The 25,988-nt window shown below is 40.1% G+C and overlaps 1 protein-coding gene across 2 annotated transcripts; it reads right to left on the reverse strand.

The window, feature by feature from the left end:
• Window positions 1-1,876: 1,876 nt before the first annotated feature.
• On the reverse strand, window positions 1,877-24,776 carry OBI1 (ORC ubiquitin ligase 1). 2 transcript variants are annotated; one of them, XM_048295678.1, is made up of 7 exons: window positions 24,631-24,776; window positions 19,983-20,118; window positions 18,916-19,007; window positions 18,211-18,309; window positions 17,032-17,280; window positions 13,757-13,845; window positions 1,877-4,208 (listed from the first exon to the last, which is right to left on the reverse strand). In XM_048295678.1, exons 1-7 carry the CDS (start codon window positions 24,700-24,702, stop codon window positions 2,717-2,719), a joined length of 2,229 nt encoding a protein of 742 aa, XP_048151635.1. In that variant the 5' UTR covers window positions 24,703-24,776; the 3' UTR covers window positions 1,877-2,716. The 2 variants fall into 2 exon arrangements, with proteins under 2 accessions (XP_048151635.1, XP_048151636.1); XM_048295679.1 differs by lacking the exon at window positions 18,211-18,309 and having other exon boundaries at window positions 24,631-24,775.
• Between the last annotated feature and the right edge of the window lie 1,212 nt (window positions 24,777-25,988).

Below are 25,988 nucleotides of genomic sequence, written 5' to 3' on the forward strand. Positions count from 1 at the left end.
AAATGGACTCTCACAAGGCCTTTAGGGAATGATGGATAAGCAGGTCACTTGCCAGACTTTGTGTAGGTAAAACTGTGGATAACTAAGCAAAAACCTGACTTTGGCATCCCTACTCTTAAAAATAACCCAAAAGATTTCACTAGCAACAAACTTAGGTTGGTAGCAAACTCACTTGCCTGAGCTACTTATAGCCCTGGAGAGCATTCTCATGTGTAAAAATCTGCAAATTGCCTTGTATTTAGTACAGTAGGTATTATTAGATGAAGTAAAAATTTTATGAGCTATTAAATATCATTAGACATCATAGATCTCATCTGTACATCACTTTGAAATGTCTATTGTCTTAATAAAAATTCTAATAGTAAAGTTTTAGATCTTGTGAATACCAGTTCTACATTACTACGTAACTAGGTAACTACTGTGAAAAATTAACAGCAATGAACTCTAGTTTAGGCCATTTTATCAAGTGCAGAAAGGCACTTGCAGATTAGGCAAGCACAGTATCAACAGAATGCAGCCTGGAGAACTGAAACCCCGCGTACGGCAGAGAAATTTAAATGGGAAGAAACCCCAGGTTCTTCATGTATAGTTGAAATTTTTGAGTTGACATTGCACTGATCACACTACCAAGAGGAATGCAACCTTTTTAGCCTTAGGCTTGGCTCTTCTATCAGCTTGCAAGACATGTGTGGTCAAAACATCCATATTGAAAAGCAAGCCTGTATGTGGTGTTCCAGCTCAAAGGACAAGTAACATGAAAAAACTCCACTGTTTTCCTTTATTCCAGTTTGATTTCTGGCATGACGCCAGTTGTATTCATACTTCTGTAACTGGAAGTGAAACATGAAAAATCAGGGTATAGAATGAAGCCCATAAATTCACTCCCCCCATGCCACAACACAACAAACCCACAACATACAGCACGCACTTACTGTGCGTTTGTGATTGCTCTGCAACCCAAGGATGTTTTAATAAAGTGTTTGTCTCTTCTCCCAAAGAGTTGTAGCACGGCAGCATTTTTCGACTTTTAGGAAAACTAGCACATCAAGTAACAGATCATTTCCAAATGGTTTTGAGAGCTACTTTCTGAAAAATATATTAAAATTGAACAACTAGATTTTTCTGTGAAGATTAAAACTCAGGTGGTATACTGAAAGCAGTATATGCAAGCACAATGCCATCCTGCCTGTCGCCACAAAAGGGTCCTTGCATGCATGGCTTGAATGATGACGTTTTGGTAAAGCTCAAAAAAGGAAAGTCCCATTTTAGAATGAACACATCAATTGCACAAATGTATGCTCACATTACAACATGAAGTGTAGTTCTTGTTCACAGTTTACAGAACTTAACTCTACAAGATGAGCCAGTGTATTGAAATTTTCCAAGTGGCTATCACTCTTTCTAAAGGGACAAAAGGCAGCGTATGGATTTTTCATATCATAGGTATTGATGAAGTGAGGACCTCTGTTTCTAAGAAATGCCATCAGAGGCCTATACAGAAAGAAAAAAACCCCTGCATCTTGTAATTAAATATAGCCTTAAAAAAACTTAAAACACAATAATGCAAAGAAACCAATTTTGCTCTGCTGCTTAATTAGGTCTCCTGCCTGTAGCAGGCCATCACATTATGTTGACCTATGCAATACTTTATGGAAGAGTCACCTCCAGAGAGGCTGAAAGCTATTTCCATCAACTGTATCGATGCTGACACTGGAATGGTAGCATGTCTAACAAGAAGGAGGAAGGGAGATTTTTTTTTTGTGTATAAGCTCACGTTTTTGCTTTACAAAACTTAGATAATCTATTTTCCAAATTACGAAAAAAAGTTTCCCCCTTTTTTTTTTTGCTAATTCAATATTTGAGGCAACATCAAGGATTACAGTTCTTATAACATGTTTTATTCAATTCACATAGAAAAGCATGCAGTATTAATGTAAAATGGTACAGTATTAATGTAAGATGTTCAGTGCACATTAGGTAAACAAATCATTAGCATACAAACTCATTTTTATGGTCTATACAGGCATACTAAACACATTTAGAATAACAATGCTTTTTGGGAACTAAATTAAAAATTGTGCCTAACTTCAAAAAAAGACAAGACATAATTGCAGTGTTAAAGAAGTGATGTTTTCTGACTGAAGTGCTGTGACCCTGAAAAGAAAGAGGCTGCTACTTACACCCACTTAAAACAAGAGTTTCAGTACAGTACAGCGCTATGAAACAGTCCAAGCAGGAACATTTCCTCTGGGAGGCAAGTTTTATGGCAAAACTGACAATGTTTTATAGCAATTTCATGATTCCATAGGATATATAGCCAGTAGCTGCCTTACATACACAAAATGTAATCTTTAAGAATGGGAAACATAACCTTTAAAACTAATTCTAACATAAATGACTAATTTGACAAGACCACTTAGAACTGTCAAGAAGCCATTAGCTGTGCTGACAACTGAAAGATCATGTAATCTGAAAACTTAAAGGGCATCAAAAACTCCCAAGCCCCCAGGTAAATAAAATGCCCAGTCAAAGAAAATAATCTGGAATGGTTCTTCCTTGGGACAGAGCTTGCAATGGGCAGGGGAACATTCGGTTTTCACACAGTCGAAAACAACAGGATCGGATGGCATGGAAGTCATTAAAGATTAAGTTCACCTGTAAATATTAAACATCTGCAGGTTTACAACTTTGAGTCACGTTTGATTTCCAAGCAGAATCAGTTTTTGGTGGTTTTTGATGGACTAGCACTGGAAAGGCTGTTTTGAATTTTCCTCTTGGTTGACTGACTGACATTTTTATTTTTCCTTTCAGCTGTAAAGGAAGACACCCAAGGAGGAATCTGACCTTGCAGATCAGATGGCATCTTTAAAAAACATGAACTAAACTTCTGTTCCTCAAATAACCTTTGTGAGTTACTGAACAGTACATCTGGGGAAAAGTCCCTTTGAAACAAAGAGTTTGGAGGTTTGGCATCATTAGCCACCACATTTTGGCCTGTAAACAGTGGAAAGTGGTCATTCATATCTAGGTCAGATGGGGAGAGGTTGGAAAACATAGCAGGTTTCCAGCCAGTTCTGTCAGCTGCCAGATCGCTTGTCTCTGGACTCTTCATACTCTGCTCCTCATTCATCTCTTCCAGATTCTTCTCAGTTCCATTCAGAAGCTTAGTGCACTCTGTTGACTTTGAAGAACCTTCAAGATCAGAGGATTTGAAATTATAGCACGGACTCTTGCTGTTGTCTGACTCAGACATCATTGAGTCCAACTCAGAAATTTTATCAAGGTAGGCAGCATCCATAGAAGCCTCGCTGGAGGTTCTTGTGCGGTTCATTTCGGAACAGCAGAGAGTATGTAACCTCTTAGGTAAGCAAGAACTTGTTTTGTCGCTGGACTTTGCTGTTGTCTGATCTGACTCACCAGCTACTGAATTTTGCTCTGATCCATCAAAATCTAGGTTCTCAGCAAAATTTGTTGGGCAGGTGCCCCAAACCCCTGATTTTCCCGTAGTAAAACAGTTTAGCTTCTTTCTGCTATTACAGCTGCTTGTGCTGTGCTCAGAAGAATCTTTGCTGCAATCATCTGAAGTGTCATGAAACTCTTCAAATTTCAGTTTTCTCAGGAATGTTGATGGTTTTCTTGCATTTTCTTTTCCATCAGGAGTGTTCAATTGAAGGCGACTGAGAGACAGAAAAGGAGTGCATGGTGGTGGAAGATCATAAAGTTCTTCATCTTTGTATGGGGTACATTCCTCAATTTTATTCCACTGGTCTTCTAAGCAGGCATCCATATTTGTGCTATTTTCATCCAGGAGAACCCTGTGACATCCTGGAAATAGTCCTTTCTTTGGGGTATTTGAGCTATTCAAGCCATTGTGACTAGAAGAGCTTAAACAAGTTCCACCACTTGTCAGCTGCTCAAGACTGTCAGGACTTTGACTGGTATTCAAAGACTTTTTCTCCTCAGCTTGGGTTTTCAAACAAGTTGTATCTTCACTGCTCTCACCTCCTTCAGCATCTGTGGAAAGCACTCTCTCACAAACAGCACTCACTGTCTGGCTTCCTTTGCCTGCATTTTTCAGCTGTAAAAGCTGACACTCTATTTCTTCTATATATTTATCGCTTCTTTCCAGTGCCTTTTTCAGACGGTTTATTTCACGTTCACTTTGTTCCACTTTGGAATGAAGCGCAGCTACTGTAAACCTACCAAACCTGCAGTAAGTAAACAAGAAAGAAAATATTAAGCTGGAAAAAAACATTCTTGTGAAGGTTTGCAAGCTCATTTCAAGACAGAACAAAGCTATTAAACACTATGTAATTTGAAACCAAAAGTCAGAACTTTTCTCTGCTAGTTATGAAAAAAATTACTGAAATCATCACATATAACCAAGCATCACAAATAACATACAGGTGGAGGTGATACATGAAAAGACAAAATGGAAGTATTAGTGGTAGCAAGGCAATAACAAGCAGATTACCCTTCCAGGGGTTGGTTCTATCAATTCAACTCAAATATGCATGAAGAATTATCCCCTAAAACAATGGCAAAGATTTATGATAACATTTGAACAGTGGTCCACATCTTGAAATATTTACATTCAATCATTTTCCTACAGTACAGCAGTGTTTTACAATACATTTCTTTCACAATGTCACCTTGTCAAAAACAAAATGCTGATATGAAATGCCGAAATTGCATTAGTCCTTTGAGGTGGTTTAAATACTTACATAGACCATTTCAATTATGTTCCCATTAGATACACAGCTTTTCCTCACCCATCCTGTGCATGGTAGATCCACTTACTTAAGAGTTACCTGTTTTTCTAAGCTTTACAACCGGAACAATCTGCTTTGTATCTCGACTCCAATACAAAAACCTGCTGCTTGTGGTTTGTGAAAGTTGTGTGCTCGTGAGGTTTCCCGCTTGAGCACATTTTCAACTGCCAAGACAGCGACTTGCCTTCCCCTCATCCTCCACAAGCTTTCAAGACTGACCTTCCCCAGAGGGCAGGTGAAGGTTTCAGCTACATGCCCTGACTAATTCTAACCTGTCACTGACAGGTGAGCACCAGGGAATTCTCTGCTCCATCCAAGGCTTTCAATTTACAGAAAGAAAAAACAATTAAAGTTCTGATATTATTAGAAAGGAGGGAAGGACCTGCAGCCACCCTACAACTCTGGCAAATAAGGTTTTATATCACAAAGAAAGGACAATTCTGTATGTGGGCTTACACTGAATTTCCATTTTCCATCTTGCATCTCCATGTTACAGCACAGGTTTATATTTACTCTTTCAGCACAAACACTGCCTGAAATTTCTACCTTTTTTGTTTGTCTGTCTGCCTGTCCCTCCCTCAGAGTCACACTGAATTCATATTCCATTTTCCCCATTCTGTCACCTCACCTCTTCACAAAATGCTCCCACTGCAACTCTTGGACCAGTGAAATCTGAAGGTGGTGTTATCTGTGGCCTGCAACTATGATGGCAAAATAGCCATGGATCCATGCATACATTTCCAGCAATCAAACCATATTCTGCTTCTTCAAGTCATGAGCCCAATGCAGCAGGAAGCTGCTGTGCGTTGACAATTGCAATACAATTAACTGGACAGCTGGGGAAAGCAGTAAGGGCTATTACAAGCCCGAAATGAATCGGGCAGGAGTGACCAGATCTACTGATACATTTCACTGTTCAACTGCTTCTGCATACTTAAAGAACTCTGAAGACTTTGGTGTAGATGGTTTAGGGATGGGTAAGATTCACACAACAGTCTAAGTCACTTCTGTCTAGCAGACCACTTTTTAAATCTGATCAGCCTAAGCTTCACACAGTTTTGGTGTATGCCACTCACTTCCTTGTAGACAAGAAATGGCAAAGTAGAAGTTTTATATTTAGTAAGATTTCTTTTTTCCCTTAAAAGAAGCTATCTGGACTGCAGCTCAGTCGAGGCAAGGATCCCCTCACCTCCACAGTACCTCTACCCAATTATCTTCACCTTCATAAAAAAAAGAAGACAGACTGTTTTTAATTTGCTTACTCTCTGGAAAACAAATTTTCCCAATTGCTTATAGCAGTTGGCCCATTTCTAGCTGCACACAAGAGGGAAATAGGAGAAAAGGCACAGAAGACTTTCTCTTTCCCCTATGAAACTAGGTAAATGCAGAATCTCAGCTCAAGAATGTTTCTATTATATTTTCAGGGGAAGGGGGTTACATGAACTAAGCATCCTTACACACAACACATTTTGGCTTACTTCCTCTTTCAGTTAAAGGAACACAGATTTTGGTTTAACATACAGAAGGAGTCACTGTAGCGCAGCAGGGTCCAAGCAAGACCTTTTCCACTTCCTGAGGTGATCCAGACGTATTTATTTTGCCTTTCTCTAACAGACATTCACACAGTCTTACAGGAGCAAATCCTACACTCCTTAATAAAAGATAGAAGATGCAAAAATACAATTTAGCTGAATAGCCAAGTGAGAGAAAGCAAAAAATGCTTCTGTAAAATAAGCAAGATTTTCTGGAGTCTGCTGTAGCAGACACTCTGACATAAAAATTAAAACATGTTTACATTTATATGCATACCTGGTAATTCCTTTTTAATGGAAGAATGGTGTAATATGTTTATTTAATGCAAATAGCATTAGTGACAGCCTGAGATTTGCTTATGAGGAAGAAGCACTGTATTCTCAAGTGTAACTTTTATAACAAGTGTCCTCAGGTTAAAAAAATACAGTATGTTGTTCAAAGGCAAACAGCATCACTAATATGTTAATTGTTGCAGAGGGATGTGCTTGGGAATTTTGGTTTTCAGAAATGTAACATATGACAAGCTGCCTATAAAGTTCCTTCTGCAGTTAGGCATTAGAATAGCAGTTGCTTTCTGTTCCTGCTTTAAGACTTGCATATATTTATTTCCCAAATTTTCAAGGCCATAGATTTTATGACAGCCAATTACTCCAGATATAGGTGCTTTAGTGCCTGACCTAGCAAGTCAGAAGAGAGTTTAAAAACATTCATATTTTGGTTAAAGAAACCAGAACCCTCCCCATTTCCCCAAACCAAACCCCTCATAAGAAATTTCTTCTTTTCCCTTTAGATTTACAGTGAGCTGCGCTATAGCCAAAAAATTATGGACTTATGATTGTAACACCAGAATGCAATACAGTTACATGAAAATAAATTTAAGTTTCACCTGACAATCTAGATAAATTTTATTTCCTGAAACATTTGAATTATGTCACGCTTGGTAACAAGGTGATTAAATTCTTCAGTAGAACTTAATGTATTTAGTATACATGCAATAAAAAGCATATATATACCAAAAGGAAAGCCATTTCCTCACACATGGACAAAGACTTTTGAGCGTTAGGGTCTTGTTCTTTAGTCGTATCACTGAAACAATAACTTTGGATCTCACTGCATTTGTTTCAAGTACATCCTTCATACAGAAAACTGCAAGCTCAGAAAAACAAATTGTCCCTCATAAAGTGAACAAGAACACATTTCAGGTGGGATTTGGATCCTTCAACACATCTAACAGTATTTTACATCGCTTAAAGTCTTTTATATGACTGTTGGCCCCCAGATACCACCCTGGAAGGACAAATCTACAGATCCTGTATCGCAGCTACCAGCCCCAGGAATGCGTAGTGAGTATGTTACAGTGTCTGAGGTGACACTGGATGTCTAGGTGAATATTTGAAGCTCATATTTCAGGACCTTTCCTCAGTCAGAGTCCTTTTTCTTGTCCCAGCATGATTCTAACTTGACACGAATCAGAAAGCTGCAGTCATCTCTCATCTACAGTGAGCAAGAACTAATATTGTTGGAGTCACTCTCCTTTGCATTATTCCACAACTGCTCCCTCAGTTATATTTGAGTACTCCTATCCTGCTTTTAGCTGGGATACAGTTACTCTTCTTCACAGTAGCTAGTATGGGGTTATGTTTTGGATTTGTGATGGAAACAATGCTGATAACACAGGGATGTTTTAGTTGCTCCTGTGCAGTTCTTACAAGAGAGTCAAGGCATTTTCTGCCTCTCAACCCACCAGTGAGGAGGCTGGGGGTGTACAAGAAGTTGCGAAGGGACACAGCTGGGGCAGCTGATCCCAATGCACCAAAGGTATACTCCAGACCACAACTCATTATGCTTAGAATATAAAGCTGGGAAAAGAAGAAGTAAAGGTGGGATGTTCTAAATGATGGTGTTTGTTTCCTGAGTCACTGTTAGGCACAGATGGAGACCTGCTTTCCTGGAGATGTCTGAACACCTGTCTGCCTCTGGGAAGTGGTGAATAAATTCCTTGGTTTGCTGTGCTTGTGCACAGCTTTTCTTTCTCTACTTAACTGTCTTTATTTTAACCCATGTGTTTTTTCACTTTTACTTCTCTGCTTCTCTGCCCTGAGAGGGGAGTGAGAGGCTGTGTGGGACTTAGTTGCTGCGTGGGTAAAACCACGACAACTTCTGAAGTCCATTTAGAAACTGTTTGGGAAGTTGAACAAATTTTTCAGTTGTTTCTTCTCTTCTTACCTATCAGTTTTGCAAATTCAGCTTTAGAGTTTTATTTTACACATAAAATAACACATCAGTGACCACTAACTGCAGCATGTCTGTCTGGTTGAGTCCTTAAGTCAGTTTAAACCACACAACCTCATACAAACTCTTCTCTCTCTGGACAGCAAGCAGCTGCAACAAACAATTTTCTTGTATAACCACTTCCTGAAGACTGGGGCTGCATGGGTGCTATGGAAATTGACTCTCCAGTTCTAATCACCTGATGGCCCAGGCTAGGGACCACCCAGCAGTTCAGGATGCATGAGCATGATCCATCCTCCAAAGGAAACAAAGGGTGGAAAGTGGAAAATGACAAGGTACAGCCAGGGCTTATTACAGTTTGAGATAAGGGCAATGCCAGAGTGTATAAGCAAACCCAGTCCCATCATTTCGATACAGATTTTCCCTTGGGTTCTGCAGTTAGATGGGAAGAAAGGCAGGATATTCAAGAACAAACCAGCTGAAAGACCTATTAGTTTCTCCAGTTCTTTGGTGATGTCATGTACCAGCTGTACAAGTTCTGCAATTCTCCTCTACATTATCTATGAAAGGTGATCGGCAGAAATCCCAGGTTTTACGCAACTGCCTTAAAAGTATGTCGTATTTGCATAGACATCAGAACTAAAAACCAGTTACTGTCAGATGAGGGCCTTTTCCTAGCAAGCGAAAAAAAACCCAAACACAAGAAGTCAAGACATACCGTCCACTGGGAACAGGCAAGTCAGGTACATTGTTTGAAATGAGCTTCCCCTTTCACTTAGGGAATTGGCTGAATTTAGGCAAATATGCAAAGCCTCTCCAAGCATTTTAACATCTTTCAGTGAATCATCCCTGGTCTTCCATGTAAGAAAGGCAGATTATCACCAGGGTCAGCAAATAGCACAAGCTACAAAGAATTACTTCAGAACTACTGAAAAAAAATCCCTACTGGAAAACCCACAAAACCAGAGTGTGATCTGAATGTCCTTACTCACCTGACTAAGGTTTAGATCTTCGTGCCTGAAGTGGGCACTTTCTCAGGATTTAATGCTCAAGAACTCAGAGTTGTTTTGAAGGCTATTATATAGTACTTTCCCTTACTTTACTTCTAAGGCCACACTGCAGCTAGTCTTCAAAAATGGTCACTCCTCTGGACCAACAAACTTACACAGTGGTGAGACCATAGCCCAGTTTTCTATCAGGGAAGACACTAATATTTTTATCCTGTGCACCCTGGACACAAGTTTTTAGAAATCTGTTTGTAGGCCCAGTGAAATGCAGACTGAATTTAATAGCCTGGTATGTGCAGAAATAAATTTGAGTTACGTGAAAATTGAACGTTGTAAAGAATGACCTAGAAAGTCAACAGCTTTAAATTTCAGTGTACCTGAAGTCACAAATCTAGACAAGATAAACAGTAAAACTGAAGAAGAACTGCTCCTCCCCCCCTAAACTGCAACAATAAAACAACTCACAAAACCAGAGAAAAGAGATAATGCAACAATTTTATGCATGTTACAGATAGTTTCAGACTGGGATTTTAACTGGCAGAAGGAATTAAATATTTAGGGAAAAGACTCCTAGGAAGCCTAGAAGTCTGGTTCAAGCCAATCTGAATCTAACCATTCATAAAATACACTATACCCGGGAGTAGATGGACTTGCTAGTTATTTTCCTTCAGGTAAAAAGCAAACATCCCTTTGCCAAAAACGCTTTTAGATCCACTGTGTCCTGCCAACAGACCTAACAGTTTTCTATTTCAAGTAGAGCTGGAAGTAACAGGGCTTTATTATCTGGCAAAACTTAAGTTTTAGAAGTTTTTTTGTTCTGTATCGGGAACACGGAAGTCGTTGAAAATTCATCAGGAGAAAAGGTAAAGAAAGAACACACAACAACCACAAAACAGCCTGATTTGCCTGAGAAATGGAAGACTAATGCAGGTCTTCAGTAAGAATCAGAGCAAGAAACTTACCCTTATTTGTCTTTCAGACCTGTGTCCCAACTATATGATGGTATGGTATTCTGGTGAAAGTCTAGTCTCAAAAATGTTTCAAGGAAAAAAATAAAAAGCTAATCAATAAATCAGCATCATCAGTTTAAAAAATGTATAAAAATTCCTGACATGGCTGAAATATTGATTTTATTGGCATACATGACATTCAGGTTTTAATGGATAAGAACAAAGAAAAAACAATTCAAGTCTATGATAAAAGGAAAGTTTTTTATTGACCACTGAAGAAGGCTAATTATACTTTTCCCTGTGATGTAGGAGGTAGTTTGTGTTACAAAGGGATCATTCACCTGCCATTAGTGTTCCCTCTTCTCTAAAGCTAAGTCCACTAAAACAATTTATGTTGTGCTATTTAGCTCCAATGTCATCATGTGCAAAATGCACTACACTTGGGACACAGGGACTGAATACTGACAAAACCTTTACAAAATACTTTGACACCAGTTTTATTCAGTTACTTTAGTTAGTTGTTTAAGCATGAATCCATACCTGAGAATCTGAAGCTAAGGAATGTATGAAAAATGAAACAATGGTGGCAACATTAAATTACAAAGATCCAATTCAGTAGCTATTTTAAATTGCACTAGAGACTCATTCAAAAACTTTTCCAAAAATTACCTTCTGAAAACTTCTGAGTAAAGCCCACTGGCACAACTATACTGTCAAATCCATGTACTTGCACAGAAACATTTTGTTCTAGTGACATTGTTGGGCTCTGATATTTATGCCTTCAATTCTGATTTCATAAGCAAGTGAAAAAAACTCATTTATTGCAAGCCCTGTTCAAAGTGTGAAGGCTAGCTGAAAGACCCTTTAAATGTTAGCAAAGTTTGCCATCAGAGCTGAAACAACATTTAAAAAATGTCTTGATGTTAGGTCTGATTTGGATATTGACCAGACTAGTGACCACAAGGATGAAAGCTAATTTAAAAATTCTGCTACCAACTTTAACACTGGAGAGACTTCTCACCATCTGAAGGATGTACCTGGGATTTGAAAGAATGAAGCTTTATAGTCATCAAAACATCAACCTGAAGAAAGCCAATAAATGGGTTAACTCCCACACTTTGAAAGGGGACATTAAAACCACAAATGCAAAATGAGGTAGGAAGGTAACTTTCTAAATAGCAATTTGGCAGAACTGGCCATTTGTGGCAGAAGTGTCAGGTAAAAGGAAACAACAAAAAAAGGTATTGCAAATATAAGATGTTATAGAAGACAGAAGTCAGTTTTTCTACTCTAGTTAGTGCTACCAAGACTTCACTTGTAGTCTAGTACCAGTTATAAGCATTATGACTTCAGAAAACCAACGACACTGGAGATTCTTGAGTGCAGAACAAAACCAAATAAACACAAGTTTACTTTCTCTCTCAAGTCACACGTATCTAGAAGACCTGGACAAATTCAGTATTTCAGACATGATGAGGAATGAATGGGTAAAGGCTGCATGAACCAAAATTGCTAAATTTAATGTGCTGAAGGGTTTCTTCCAGGACAAGTTTTTCCTTGCACATACCTAAATTCTTGTAGCACACCACTGGGCTCAAAGAAAAGGAAAAATTCAATATAGGAGAATCAGGGTACAGACATACAAACTCCTGAAGTGTCTGAACTGTTCCTAGCCCAGTTTAAGCCTGATTCAATTCAATCCATACACAGCTCTGGAGTTACTATGGGCCAAAGATAATTCCCAATAGGCAGGCAGGATGTGGTATTTCTTCAGGAGACTAAAAAAAATAATAATAAAAAAATAATAGCAGAGATACAGACAGGCCAATCTAGTGGGCATCTGGATTGCAAGACAGACCCCAGCACTGTCCAATTTGTAATAACGTTTGGCTATCTCTGGGCTTCTAAAGAAGAAAGTGACAGGCTATTGTTTTAGGCAACACTGTCAAAAGATGGGAAAGTAACTGGCTTGCAACAAAGATGAGCTCTTCACACGCCTGTCCCTCTGAGGTATATTTTTTTCTGACCATGGTAAAGCATGAACAAGCTAGAAGAAAGGGAAATTGTCTCCAGTGCAGAGTTCACCTGATATCAGAAAAGTAAAAATCAATTTAGTTTATCTGGTCTCTTCTAGCTCTTCTTTTCTAGGATTTATTTAGTTATATCTATTTACTTTTTAAGTTTGCCATCCTTGCCAACTCACTCTTGAGTCTTACGGGAAAACATAATCCATGCCATAAAAGCCATTGCCAAGACTTTAAACTGGGCTCTATCTTATTAGGGGACTTCAGGGCAGAACGTGCTTTCATGTATCCACAGCACAAGGATCATGCATCTTCTTTCCTGTTGTCTCTAATGACAAGCAGTCTGGCAAGTAAGCTCTTCTATAAGTATGAATTTTATCTTGCAGCAGGTGTGTTGCCAGAACTAGAAAAAAATCCAGAGAGCTTTCTTCTCACATTACACAGGTGTCTCCCAACCCCCTTCCTCAAAAGCTCTGTATAAACCTTTGGCCAATATTGCTATTAGCTTTTTAATATCTAAACAAATGAGAGAAGAAAGGTAGAAAACCAATGAAAGAAAGGAAAATAATTTAAAAAATATCAGTATATTGCTTCATAAAGTACTCCCAAGAAGACGTACCTTAGAACACAGCTCTAATGAGTATGGCAAAATTTCTGCTTTTTGAGGGTACTGTCATTGGTGTTTTAACTGTTTAAGACAGAGTACTAAACACAGACGTCAGTTCTGGGAATGATGTTCTCATGCTGCAGAAGCTCAATTCTACATACGGGGCCCAGACACAAAGCTATCAGGAGCTTTCCTTGAACAGGGAGCCCAAGCCCACAAAATAAACCTTGAAGGCAGCAAAAGGAAGAACAAAAAACACAAACACCAGCAACACCAGCACTTAGTAACGGACCTTCTACTTTGACCATATACCAGATTTAGAAATTTCCCAATAACAGCTGTAGAATTCTACTAATGAATCCAGTACTTCCAAAGTACCATGTAACACAAGGCACAGTCATATTCCTTCACTGTGGACTTGCTGTGATTCTCTAAGTTGCATTTCTCACCCACTTGCCGCTCTTCTCTAAGTTTCATTCTTCACCTAAGTCCATGAGGATAAAAATTCCAAAGTCTACCTGGAGACACATACGCAACACCATGCACACCACCACAGTTTTAGGTTAAACAGTCCTACAACAGTTAAACAGTCTATAAATAAAAGATAGTAGCTTTTAAAATATTCACATACTTTTGGGGTGATCTACTATCGACTTCAGCTTTTAGTCGCAAATTCTCTCTTAAAAGGCTATTGTTTTCCACGCTCAGTTTCTTATTTGCCTAAGGAAAAGAAAAGGAAAGAAATAAGTATACAGTGAAACAGAAATGACTTCTAATATTTATAGGACAAGCTGTTTCTCTTTTTTAAAGAGACAGAACTAGAAATGTGCAGGCAGGAAACAGCCTTCAGACAGGGACACCACTTAAAAATCACCATGGGAAATGGTTTGCAAAAATGAATAGCGAACAGACATTTTTTATTTATATTCCCAAAATACACTGCAAGTGTCCTATCTAGGGAAATAAACACAGCTATGTTAGTTAGCACAGAACTTCATTAAGGAGATGTACTAATGGCAATTCCATGTTTTTTTTTCTACATGACTAAATACGTTAAGTACATTAACATTACAATGTGCAGGTATCAGCAAAACTAATGTTGAACAGCTTCCCCCATTCCAAATTAGAGCAAGGTTACTTTGTGGGTTTTTGGCTTGTTTTTAAAGCATAGTTATCCTGTGGATGTAAATCCATTACGACAAGCTATTTGCAGTCTTTCTTCACTTTTTTCCAGGACATTGTGATTAAGATTCCTGATTCACAACCCTTCCTACCCTTTGAATTGAGGTCAATTCCTTCTTCTTATTTCAGGAGACACTCTTGTTAACAAGACACTTCATATAAAAAGAAGTTTTCCTGCACACGTGTTTCAGAACAATGAATGCCACTATCCTAACAAGCAGAATATACTCCTTGCACTTCAAAGTCTGCTCAACCTCCCTATGCTAAAAACAGCAGCACCAGTCCAGGGCTCGTAATTCATAGCCTCAATTAGGTAACGCTTCCACTGCACAATAAAAGTATGATCTAGAGCTAGATCTGAAGAAAGAGCTATGCAACTGGGCTCAGGAGTGAAATGTACTTTTTCAGAATCATCGAACAATGCAGGAAGAGAGGCAGAGAACTTTAAATGCTCATACAAATATCCCTAGCAACCTTGCCAGGTGAGGAGGAGGGGAAAAGGAACAGAAAAAAATAAACAAACACCCCCACTCCCAACACCACAATATTCCTAAGGACAGAAAGAATAACTAGAGACTTGTGGCCAACAACTGAAGGGTGAGCCCAGGGCTGACTGTCAACTACTTGGTATTTAAAAAATAAAAGCACAAAAACTATCCTGAAAGCAATGAATGAGAATTCAGGAAAGCTCAGTTTCAAAGCACCATCAAACCACTTGACAACACGTTGGCCAAGACCTTTCTCTCTTTCCACAGACACAGCTCCCCCAGCTACATAACCAAGTAAAAGATTTCTTTACTTGTGTAGCCCAGGTAGGCAGGGCATCCATGTGGCACATGGCAAGGACTGAACCCCTCTGGTATCCTTCCAGAGAGTGCTCTACTCTCCAAGTCAGTAATCTGCAAGGGATCCCTACTTGCAGCACAATGTCTACATTAATGAGTTCATGTAACTGCATTTTTAATGAGTATACTTAGTCCAGGCTTTCTCCTCTGGAGTTTGTTTCACCACTCCCATACTTTTTATGACTCCACTCAAAGTATTAATGCCTACTTTGTGCATTCCTATATTTGTCTGCTCTAGAACATTAAATGAGAAAGGTGGTTGCTACTTCCTGATTCAGTCTAGTTTTGAAAAAGTGGTGGCAACCACATTTGCTGAGGGATCTTGTCTCACTGGGAAGTGATGTCTGGTTGAAACTCCTGGGTCAGGTACTTTCAGGCATAAGAAGGTTTCTGGTTCCAGATAGTGTGTGCATGGGAAAGAGGTCTTGCTGTTCAGAACGGGGATGGGCAGTGCAGGCTTACAAGTGAGACAAGGTCTAAAACAGCCAACTGACTTTAGGTACGTATGGGATTGAGCAGTTGTCAACCCGGGAACAGATGGGAAAAAAGGGTTGGACTCAACGATCTTAAAGCCCTTTTCCAGCCTAAATGATTCTATGACACCAGTTTAAGACTTCTTCCCTAAAACCTATCAAAGCCTCTATTTTTTTGTAACTCTTCACCAAGTTCAGAGATTGCCTACACTTGGACCTCTTTTCTTGCTAAGGCTAAAAGTATACTCAAAAAATACCCAAGCAAATCCCTTCTTCAGTTCCTGTAAAATTCTTCTTTTTACTTACCTAGGAAAAAGTTAAAAAACTTAGTCATCACAAAAAAAAAAAAACCAAAAAAAACCAAAAGAGGCAGTACAGCTTAACTTCATGAAAAAAAAAACTAACAAAAAAAAAGGCAGACAAGAACTTCCTGCTGCGACTCCTCTTTTGCCATCTACAAGTGAATCTGAAGCTCCTGGGGTCCTAGAAGCGTCCCATTAACAAAATGGCAGACCAGTACAATGTGTGCCTCCAAGTCCATAGCACAGAAAAAGTGTGAACACTATTAATGCTTAAAAAGTTAAAAAAAAAAAAAAAGTCCTAAACACATCACACTTCAGTTTTGCAGGAAGTAACTCAGGATTGTTAACAGAAGAAATAAAGGCAGCATTTTGAATAAATACAAGTCCAGTTTTTTCCACTCTGATTTCAAATTAATCTGAAATTTCATTCTTCTTCAATATTTAAGGTGATCTTACTTGTGCCTACAGGTATATTTTGCAAGATACTTTTATTCAGATGTATTTTCACATGCCTGTCTCCTTCATCCTTGCTTCTGCAGTATCAGATTTACTTTTATATTACACCAAGATATATAAAAAGGCCGCAGATTTCCAGTAAAGGATCTTCTGGTCATAAAATGCTGAAGTTCGTCTATTTTTGGTCAAAGGGTCAAGTTACTCTGTCTCAGCAAATTGCACCAAAAATATCGGCTAGCAGGGAGGGCAATAGTGCAAAATCTGCCTCAGCCAACTGTACTGTGTCTGCCCACTGAATGTTGTAAAATAGATATATTATATAGATTATTGCAAGCCTGAAAAATCTGGTCATCAATACTGTCGACAAGTGCTACTATAATCCAATTACCCAGTCATAGAGTGACAGAGGAGTTGAAGAAGAGTCACATACAGGACTCACTAGAACAAGCAATAACATCTGACACTTGCAAGGGCTATATGGAAATACTATGATACACCAACAGGCACTGGAATTCAATTTTTTTCCTCTTTCTTCTAGATCTATGAAGTACCCAAAGGTCATGGTAGCTCTCACTCCCATTTAGCTAACACAAAACAGTTATGCTACAAAATAGCTGAAGAAATGTGTTTGTTGCATTTATTACCTACCTCCCTTAGCTTTTCCACATTATCCATCAATTTTTCGCACATATCATTGGCAGTTTTCAGCTTTTTGCTCCATTCCTCTGGGGTTTCTGGGCCACTGGTACTTCCTTTGTTTGCTGACTGGCTAGTTTCCCCATTTTGGCAAGACAAAGCTGATGCTGCAGGATCCAGAAGAGATTTCAGCTGTATCTGTAAACTGAGGTTTTTACCTTTCAGATCTTCTACTTCTTTTTGCAGGGATTCTATTTCATCCTAAAGGTGTCAGAAATTCAGAGGAATTAAAATAAATTGTGAGATTAATTAAATAATACTGGCAAGTTCCCACAGCACTTAGAAACATGGGTTCTGGCAAGCCCAGATGCATGCCTTCACTTACACATATATCTAAGTATGCTTATGTATTGTGCTTTAGGCAGGATTTTAATCAACCTGCACACTCAAGCATACTGAAGGTTTTAGTGCAGGGAATCCCTTGACTACATAAAGGACCCTGAACAAACTGTCGGGCAGACCAAAAGCTTCAAAGCATTCAGCAACATGAATCTATTATTAGGGCACTCTGTGGGAGGATTTCCTGTATCAAGAGTGTTAAGGTCATCCTCTGCTGACTCATTTGCTGTTATTTAAGAGTGATTCTCTCATATCATTCTGAAACGTCACATGTTAGGATGCTGAAAGTCTTCAAATTCAAAACAGACAGAACACTGCCTGGAAAAGGCCGCTCCAGCTACACCAAAGCAGCAACATCTTAGGAAAGACTCAAAATGCAAAGAATAAAGCTCTTAGCTGCATCAGTCTGAAGCCACAGGGAAGCAAAAACCTTCCAGAGCTTGTTGTTAAAGGGATAAAAGAAATAATTTATCCTGAAAATATGTCTTCTACACTGTTCACCAATTAAAGTATATGAGTTGTTCATGGTCAGACTACTTAGGGAGGCCATACACAGCATTTACATAAGCATATTTTCACAAATAATCGCACCCACCCCTGCACCTGGCATGGGAACAAACATTTTAAATTAAGGTTTTTTTAAAAGAAATTTACATTATCATATAACTAGCTCTATGAATTTTGAGTTGATTCAACAGAAAGGCAGGAAGCCTCTTTTTCCTGACTCCTTCTCTCACAGAGAATAATAGAACCTGAGCTATAGGCAAGTTTGTCATAAAAGATAGCTCTTACTTCCCCAGTGTTAAGGGTATATAGAATCCATTTCCTTTCCTTCATTCTCCTCCCCACAACAGGTTTCCTCCAAAAATATGTGATGTCTTCACGCTGCTGCTACTGAGGAAACAACAGCTGAGAAAACAAACTAAGCACATTCCTTATTAACAGCTTTTCATCTTCTTCCCAAGAGAGTATTTTTCCAGCAGGAGACTGGAGCATTCAGCTCCACTTTCAAGCATTTACTCACTTTCAAAAAACAATAAAACAATAATGCTAAAAATTAACCTATGCCAGAAGGTTACAGCGGGCAATATTCTTTAACAAGGAATTTAGTCTCCCTGAGTAACAGGGGAAAATGTTTGTGTTTGTACTGAAGACAAAACAAAAAGCTCCCTACACCTAATATGCATAAAGAAAATGCTCCCATACCACTTGGGGGTGGAATTCCCACTAAACTAAAGAATTGGCAGTACTTGGCTACCTGTTGTCTAGAAAGACTATTACTGTGACATCAGTGGGACCACTTCAAGCAGCAGCAAATACTCTCTTGTAACCTTCGTCAAAAGGTGGCATTTTAATGCAACTGAGTTTCATGTAGATACAGTATACACCTTTACTCAAATTAAAAATAGCAGGACTCAAAGCAAACGGACCATTTGTATGTTGTAATTTAACAGCTGCAGTTCATCTGGAAAGTCACAACACTCCCCCTGTCCTTACCTCATATTCTTTGTGGAGCAATTCAAGCCTTGTTTTACGTAGGTGTTTTCTGACTGTTGGACTAAATATAGCATCACTTTCACTCGTTCCTCCTAAGGCAACATAGGATGAAAGAAGCACGAATATTGTTTCTTTTTCATTCAATTCAATACTAGTTATCCACCTCACAGCACTTTTCTTATTATCAACTACAAATGCAGCTAATATTGGACCAACTGGCTACCATGGAAGATTTAAAGTCCTTTCACTTTCAGAACAGGTTCAACATGAGTACCTACTAGTGATGTTTATTAGTCAAAATCTTGATTCACAACAGGAAGAAAGCTTCTACATTTTTCAACTTTTTTTTTTCCTTAACAGAATCCTATGTTATTTAAGACCATGCTAATAAAACAGAGCTAAAGGGAAGGGGCAGGGTATCAAGCATACATTTAATTAGTACAAGTTAGTGTAAGTTTTTGAAGTGAGATTATTCAGATATATTTTTCTCTTAGAATAAAATAGCAGAGCTGATATTTTATGTCAAATAAGGACAGCAGTATCTCCCAGCTCTGAGGAAGTTAAGATTGTCATGCAGCTGTTGTAGCTTTGTTTTATTTCTGTGCTAAGAGTAATTTTCTTAAAAATAAAAAAAGAAGGAAGTGATGAACAAAACAAAACAAACACAAAAAATACCACATACTCATTCAAGATTCTAGATTGAAGTACACTAATTCTCAGCTGAATGCTCTTCTCTTAGGTCAACAGGTTGCAATGCATAGGTGAGAATGCATTTTTAATGCATTTTTTTCAGTTAAATGCACCATCCAACCAAGATTTTAAAACAATCATTAGAGCCATGGGGTACTTATTGTGTTTGAATAATCTAGCCATTAATATACACAATGTCTTTGGAACTTTCCAGTAACATACCTAATAGCTACAAGGTTAAAGATTTAGTTAATTCTTCCTTAGATGCTGGTAAAAAACACACAGAGGAAAAGGCATCCAGACATCTCTGGACTCAAAGCAATCTCCTCTAGCAGTAAATACCAGAAAGTTATTTCAAAGCCTAAACTTATCCTTACCTATAATTTCCTTGCAGGGATTTTCAGGCGTGATGGGAATCCTGCAAGCTGGGCACTGATTATTGTTCTTCAGCCACACTTCAATACAAATGGAACAGAAAACATGGTTGTTCACACAGATAACTGGATGACGGACCTTTAAGCATCAAAGAGGAAATAAAAAGAAAAAAAAAAAAACAAACAGACTCTATGAATACCTTAAAACTCCTTCAAATAACAAAATACGAAAATATACAATTCCATTTCTCAGGGCAAGTCTGGCCTTGCAGGAAAGTGACACTGCTGTTTCACAGGGCTAGCTAAGAGCAGCCTCCTGACTCACAACACCAAATTTCCCTCTTATTGAAGGCACCAAAGCTATAACCATTTCTGCAGAATGGAGGTCCTTCTTTCCTCGTTAATAACCAGAGCAGCAGCAGTACCTTTCCTTTACCCCACAACCTCCAAGAACTACAGCCAACCACTCCAGTGAAGTGCATTCGACTCCCAAGGTAGAAGACAACCAAAGTATGTGCATTTTCAAAAGTGAGGCAAGGAGGGATTTCTACTGGCAACATCCAACACTTCAGTGGAAGAGGTACCATTGGAACATAAAGTGTTACAGATTAACTTTAGCCTGCGGACAATCAGCTTCACAGAAATCAGCTTTAAAAAGGATCAGGGCCAAAACCACAGAGCTGAAACATGAACCAGCAATCACTAATTCAAGTCTCCTGCTAGATACGCATTGCTACTAAATAAGTCATTACCCAAGAATGGGGCAGCTAACTGAAGGATTAAATATTCCAATCAGACACAGATTCTTTCAAGCTTTCCCTCCCCTTCCAAAACAGCAGGGTAAACAAACTTTTAGAAAATATTAATGACAATGCATTATTCTCTCTTGTCATTTAACTATAAACCCTGTTTGAAAGTAAATGTGCACAGAGGGACCAAATATGATGAAGAAGAAAAAGACTTTATGCCTTATTGCAGCTTGTTACAGCTTACTGCAATACACACTCTCGAATCTCTTACTTGTTAAAATTAGTATTTGTTAGGGGTGTTAAAATAATTATTTGTTTTTCTTCCACTCCTTCCTTTTCCTAGAAATGTATTTTAAGACACAGAAGTGTCAGAATATGTATTACTTTAGATTCTACTGTACTGCACTTAAAACCCAAGTTCAAGAGAATCTTCATCTTTAAATGAAGGCCTCATCATCTCCAAGATACTCCTCTTCCATTCTATTAGTAAAGTAGTCAAACTAAAAAGGAAAAATGAAATGTTAGCAGGGAGAAGCAAACACCTCGAAAGGACAGTCAATAATCACTTGGGCCAACAGGTAAGACATGTCCTGTAGCAATCGTACCCATACATCAGCGTTGCATGAGCTAAAACCCAACTGTTTTACCACTGAAATATTCATGGATATGAATTAAGGTCCAGATCTGTCAGCTTCTTCTCCAATTCACTATCTATGCCTCTGTTACCTTACAGGAGTCACAGTATTTTTAAGACCTCCAATAAGACAGTCCTGGGATTCAAAGGAATTATCTATACATAAACAGAAACTCAAGTTACTGAAGGCATGAACAGAGAGAGACTGAACTTTCACCTCTAATTAAGGAGGCTTTTTTGTGATTATTGCAAGCATTAGCACACCAATGCTTTGGAAACATTTAAATATTAAAATTTCCATTATTTTTGATTTAAAAAATCTTGTTACTTATTGCTTTCCTTAACAAGAAAAAGAGCTTTCTCACCTGCAGCTAGCAGGAAAAAAAAAAGAAAATACTTTTTCTCTAGCCATACCTTTTTCTTACTCTGAAGCAGCCTGAGAATAGTTATATGGATGGTGATGATAAGATACAGAGCAGAATAACACAAAATAATCCAAACAGGAAAAGACATTTCATGAGTGCAGGTTTTCCCCCCTGGGGAGCAAGAGACCCTCAGTTACCCCAAACCTGACACAGAAGCACACTTCTTGCACATGAATGATTACTCCATATCTCTAGCAAAATAGTAAGTCACATTTATTACTCTCCAGGGTACACTGCTTCTGATTTACACACCTTTACAAGTTTCATTTCAGGGCTGGGGTTTTACACTTTTGTTGGCTCAGGATCCACACAAAGCAACCCATGCCACACCAGCAGAAGCTGCTATTGAAATGTCACACAATAGCTGGGGCTGCCACTGCCCTTCTCATCGACTGTGACAAGCCCAGGGGGTGGGGGATCAGGACACACACTTGAATTACAGCACAGTTTCAGTTCCTTAATTGACCATAATGTCTAGAAAGGCTATAGTTTATTTCAGAAGGCTTGATCAGCTAGGCGATTTTGAGCAATTTCCTAATTTTTCCCCTCCCACATAATCCCATTCCTATGCAAATCAATATCCAGCCCTGTACACATCTATGTCACTTTGAAGGCACTTCTGGGCCTTCACACAGCCCTAAGAGAGGAGCAGGAACATGGAAAATCAGACACACTCCAGTGAACCAATCCCCAGACATCCTACACTGTTTCAACCAACACAGAACTTTGTCTCGAGTCCAAGTAACCTGTCTACACCAAAACCAACAAGAGAGACCTTCAGACATCCTGGGACAAGTAAACCTAACAGTCTGAAGCAAATGGCTTCTGATCTGTTATCTAATTAAAAAATACAGTTATGTTAGAAGACAGCCCAGACTGTGCTAAAAGAATATTCAGGTAACAAACATGAAATTGATCCAAGCAATTCACTCTTATTTTAAAGGGTTATTTGTACATTTTGCCAATATACTTTCTGACACTGTTCAATTAACAAAATGGGCTAACATTCCCCTGCTGCCCAAGATTTCAGCTTCATTAAAAACAATGAGTGGCCAACTCATTGAATGAATTTCTCTGCAATATTTCCTTTTTTACCCCCTTACCATTACGCACAGTGAATAGTTTGTATTTTGCAGTCAGACCTCTGCAAATTTTGCAGGGATAGCAAGAGATATATTATGAGTTTAGGGTGGGCCTTCTACTTGATTTGAAGTCTATGCTACAAACCACAGGGGTATCAGATTATGTCAACCCTCCATGATACTCCCTGCTCTCCACTAAAAGATAGCAAAACTTGACAAGACTTTTTCCTTAACTTAAACAAATTCCTTCCTCCAACCTTAATCCTGAGAAGATTGGTTGTTCTGATGGAAGTTTTTTAATGAAGTTCCAAGCTAGAGACAAAGATGCGCATTAAAAAGGAAGGACAGTCAGAGCTGTCAGCTTTGCCAACATTTAAATAGCTTTACATGTATAAAAATGAGCGCATTCAAATATCTTTATCACATGTCTCACCAACAGATTCACTTACATAATGTTAATGTATTATCTCAGTGCAAGAGAGCAAGAAAGAGTGTGGAAACCTCTTCCAGTACAAACTCGGGAACATCTAGAAAGGAAGTAGAAGTATGAAACAGTGGCTTGAAAGAACTCAGTGGCTTTATAGCAAGATATGAACGAATACCTAATCAAACTTTTAAGGGCTTAGATCAGAAAGTAACTAGGATTGGATTAAAATAGGAAATATCTTTGTCAGTTTGATTTCACACTCTTCTTTTCACTCTTTCCACTCTGCATTACAGACACAGTACACTTGGGTTCTCCTCCATTTCCATTAGAGAGATAAACAGAAAAAGAAAAGTAACAGGACAACAGCCAGGAAGTCTTGCTCGGCTTCCACAAAAAAGCCAAGAAATGAGTAAGCATGGTTGCTAAAAGTAACACACTGTCAGAATTATGAGACTTGAGAAAAGGGAGATGTCTGACTAGTTTCACTATCAGTGCGACACACCTACTTCAGACATCAAATGTGCTCTTGTTATCACTCCAGCAGAGAAGGTCTGGGAGTAAAGGCCAGGTGAGGTAGAAACAAACCAGACAACAAATGCCAGAGTACAAACATAAAATGCTATTTCTCCCCTTGTAATTATTGCTGTGCTTTAAGAAAAGAAAACAAGGAAAAGAAAAAAAAGAGTAGTAAGAATGAGCAAAGAATTTGAGAAGCAATTAGTGACAGCCATGAAATTAGCTCTGGGGCTTTTAGAGATGAACAGCCTAGCAAGAGCCCTCTGCTTCCCGAGGGAGAAGAGAAAGGAACTGAGAAAGGGTCTGAGAGAGGAAGCGGAAACTTTTTCTCCAGACTGCTGCAGTTTTGCTCAATACTTTTTAAATCCACTTGGTTATACACCACGTCTTTGTTTCACTCGTCCTCCGCGACACAGCACCACGCTTAAACACAAGCTCCCCGAGCATTTTATAACAGAGTATCCCACTGGTACCGGGAGAAAACCCCCAGACCTCAAAGCCTGCACCTCGGGAGCCGCATACTCGCCTTTCAGCGACCTCGGGCCCCCCAGGCCCCTTCAACACCTCCCGGGACGCTCCCGCCGGGACAGCGCGCTGTTCCCAACATCCCAAGGGTGCCAGCAAACCTCAGCCACTGCCGGGAACGGCCCGCCCCACCAATTTCCTTCCCCGCACGGAGCCGCAGAACTTTAAAAGACATAACGCCGGTGGGGGTCAGAGCGTCGAGCCGCGGCGGGGCCTCTCAGCTGCCGCCACCGGCCGGAGCTCCCCGCACCCACCCCCGGTCCGCGGCGGCCGGGCGGCGGCGGCGCCGTTACCTTGCCCAGGCAGATGTGGCAGGTGATGGGCAGCGTGAGGGACAGGGTGACGCTCGGGCCGTGCTGCGCCATGGCGGGCCCTGAGCGGCGCGGCCCGGCGCCAGCAGCACGGAAGTCCCGCGGGCGGGCGGCCCCGGCTCCCCGCCAGCCCCGCTACGGCAGCCGGCGAGGCCAAGCCGCCGCACGGCGGAGGGAAGCGCCGCGCGCTCTGGCAGCGCTCCCCTGGAGGGCGGGCGGGAGCCGCGGCCCCTCACGGCTCTGCTCTGCCGCCGCTGCCTTCGAGGAGGTGACCCAGGGGCCCAGGGAGGTCTCAGCCTACGCACAGCATTCATGCGGGGAAGCACAGCACCCTGGGGAGGGCAGGCACAGTGTCCGGGCATGAGGCGGCCGACGCGGTAGCAAGGGTGATCTTTCCCCTGAAAAACCTATGCTGTGCTCAGGTTTCATCATGCTGAATTAAATAAACGGCTGTTCTAATTGTGTTAATTGCCCTGAATCACAGAATCATAGAATTACAGAATCATAGAATGGCTCGGGATAGAAGGGACCTTAAAGATCATCTTGGTCCAACCCCCGTGCCGTGGGCAGGGACACTTTTCACTAGAGCAGGTTCCTCAGAGCTCCGTCCAGCCTGGCCTTGAACACTCCCAGGGATGTGGCATCCACAACTTCTCTGGGTAATCTGTTCCAGGTCCTCAGCACCCTATATCTAATCTAAACCTACTCTATTTCAAAATGAATCCGTTCCTCCTTATCCTGTCACTACATGCCCTTGTAAGTAGTCTTGCCCCATCTTTCCTGTAAGTTCCCTTCAGGTACTGGAAGGCCACAATTAGGTCACCCTGAAGCCTTTTCCAGCCTGAACAATCCCGATTCTCCTAGCCTTTCCTCATAGGAGAGGTGCTCCATCCCTCTGATCAACTTGGTGGCCTCCTCTGGTCTCACTTCCACAAGTCATTGTCCTTCCTGGGACATAGGAACATGTTCTCCCAGAACATGTTCTGCAGGAAACTCCCAGGGCATGAGCTCCTCATCACCTCCAGTCTGCCTGCAGCAGCCCAAACCCGGCTGTAGTCTCACACCTGGCATCACTGCTGGGTTCCCACGCTGCCGTCTCACTGCACAGACAGCTCGGGCCAGCATTTGCTTCTTGGTCCACAGCATTGCTGGTCAGCTCAGGTGGGATTTGCACAGCCCATGTGGCTTTGAGGGCAACAAGAAAATAAGGACTGGGATAAGCCCCCAAGCCCTGCAAGGTGCTGTGTGTGATGATGCTTGATGATGCCTAGTGGAAGATTCTGATCCATGGAAACCAAGGGGCCAAATTCAAGGATGAAGGTTTTGCATCTCCTGCCCAG

This window comes from Corvus hawaiiensis, chromosome 2, assembly GCF_020740725.1.
Source record: "Corvus hawaiiensis isolate bCorHaw1 chromosome 2, bCorHaw1.pri.cur, whole genome shotgun sequence".
In the NCBI taxonomy this organism is placed as follows: domain Eukaryota; kingdom Metazoa; phylum Chordata; class Aves; order Passeriformes; family Corvidae; genus Corvus; species Corvus hawaiiensis.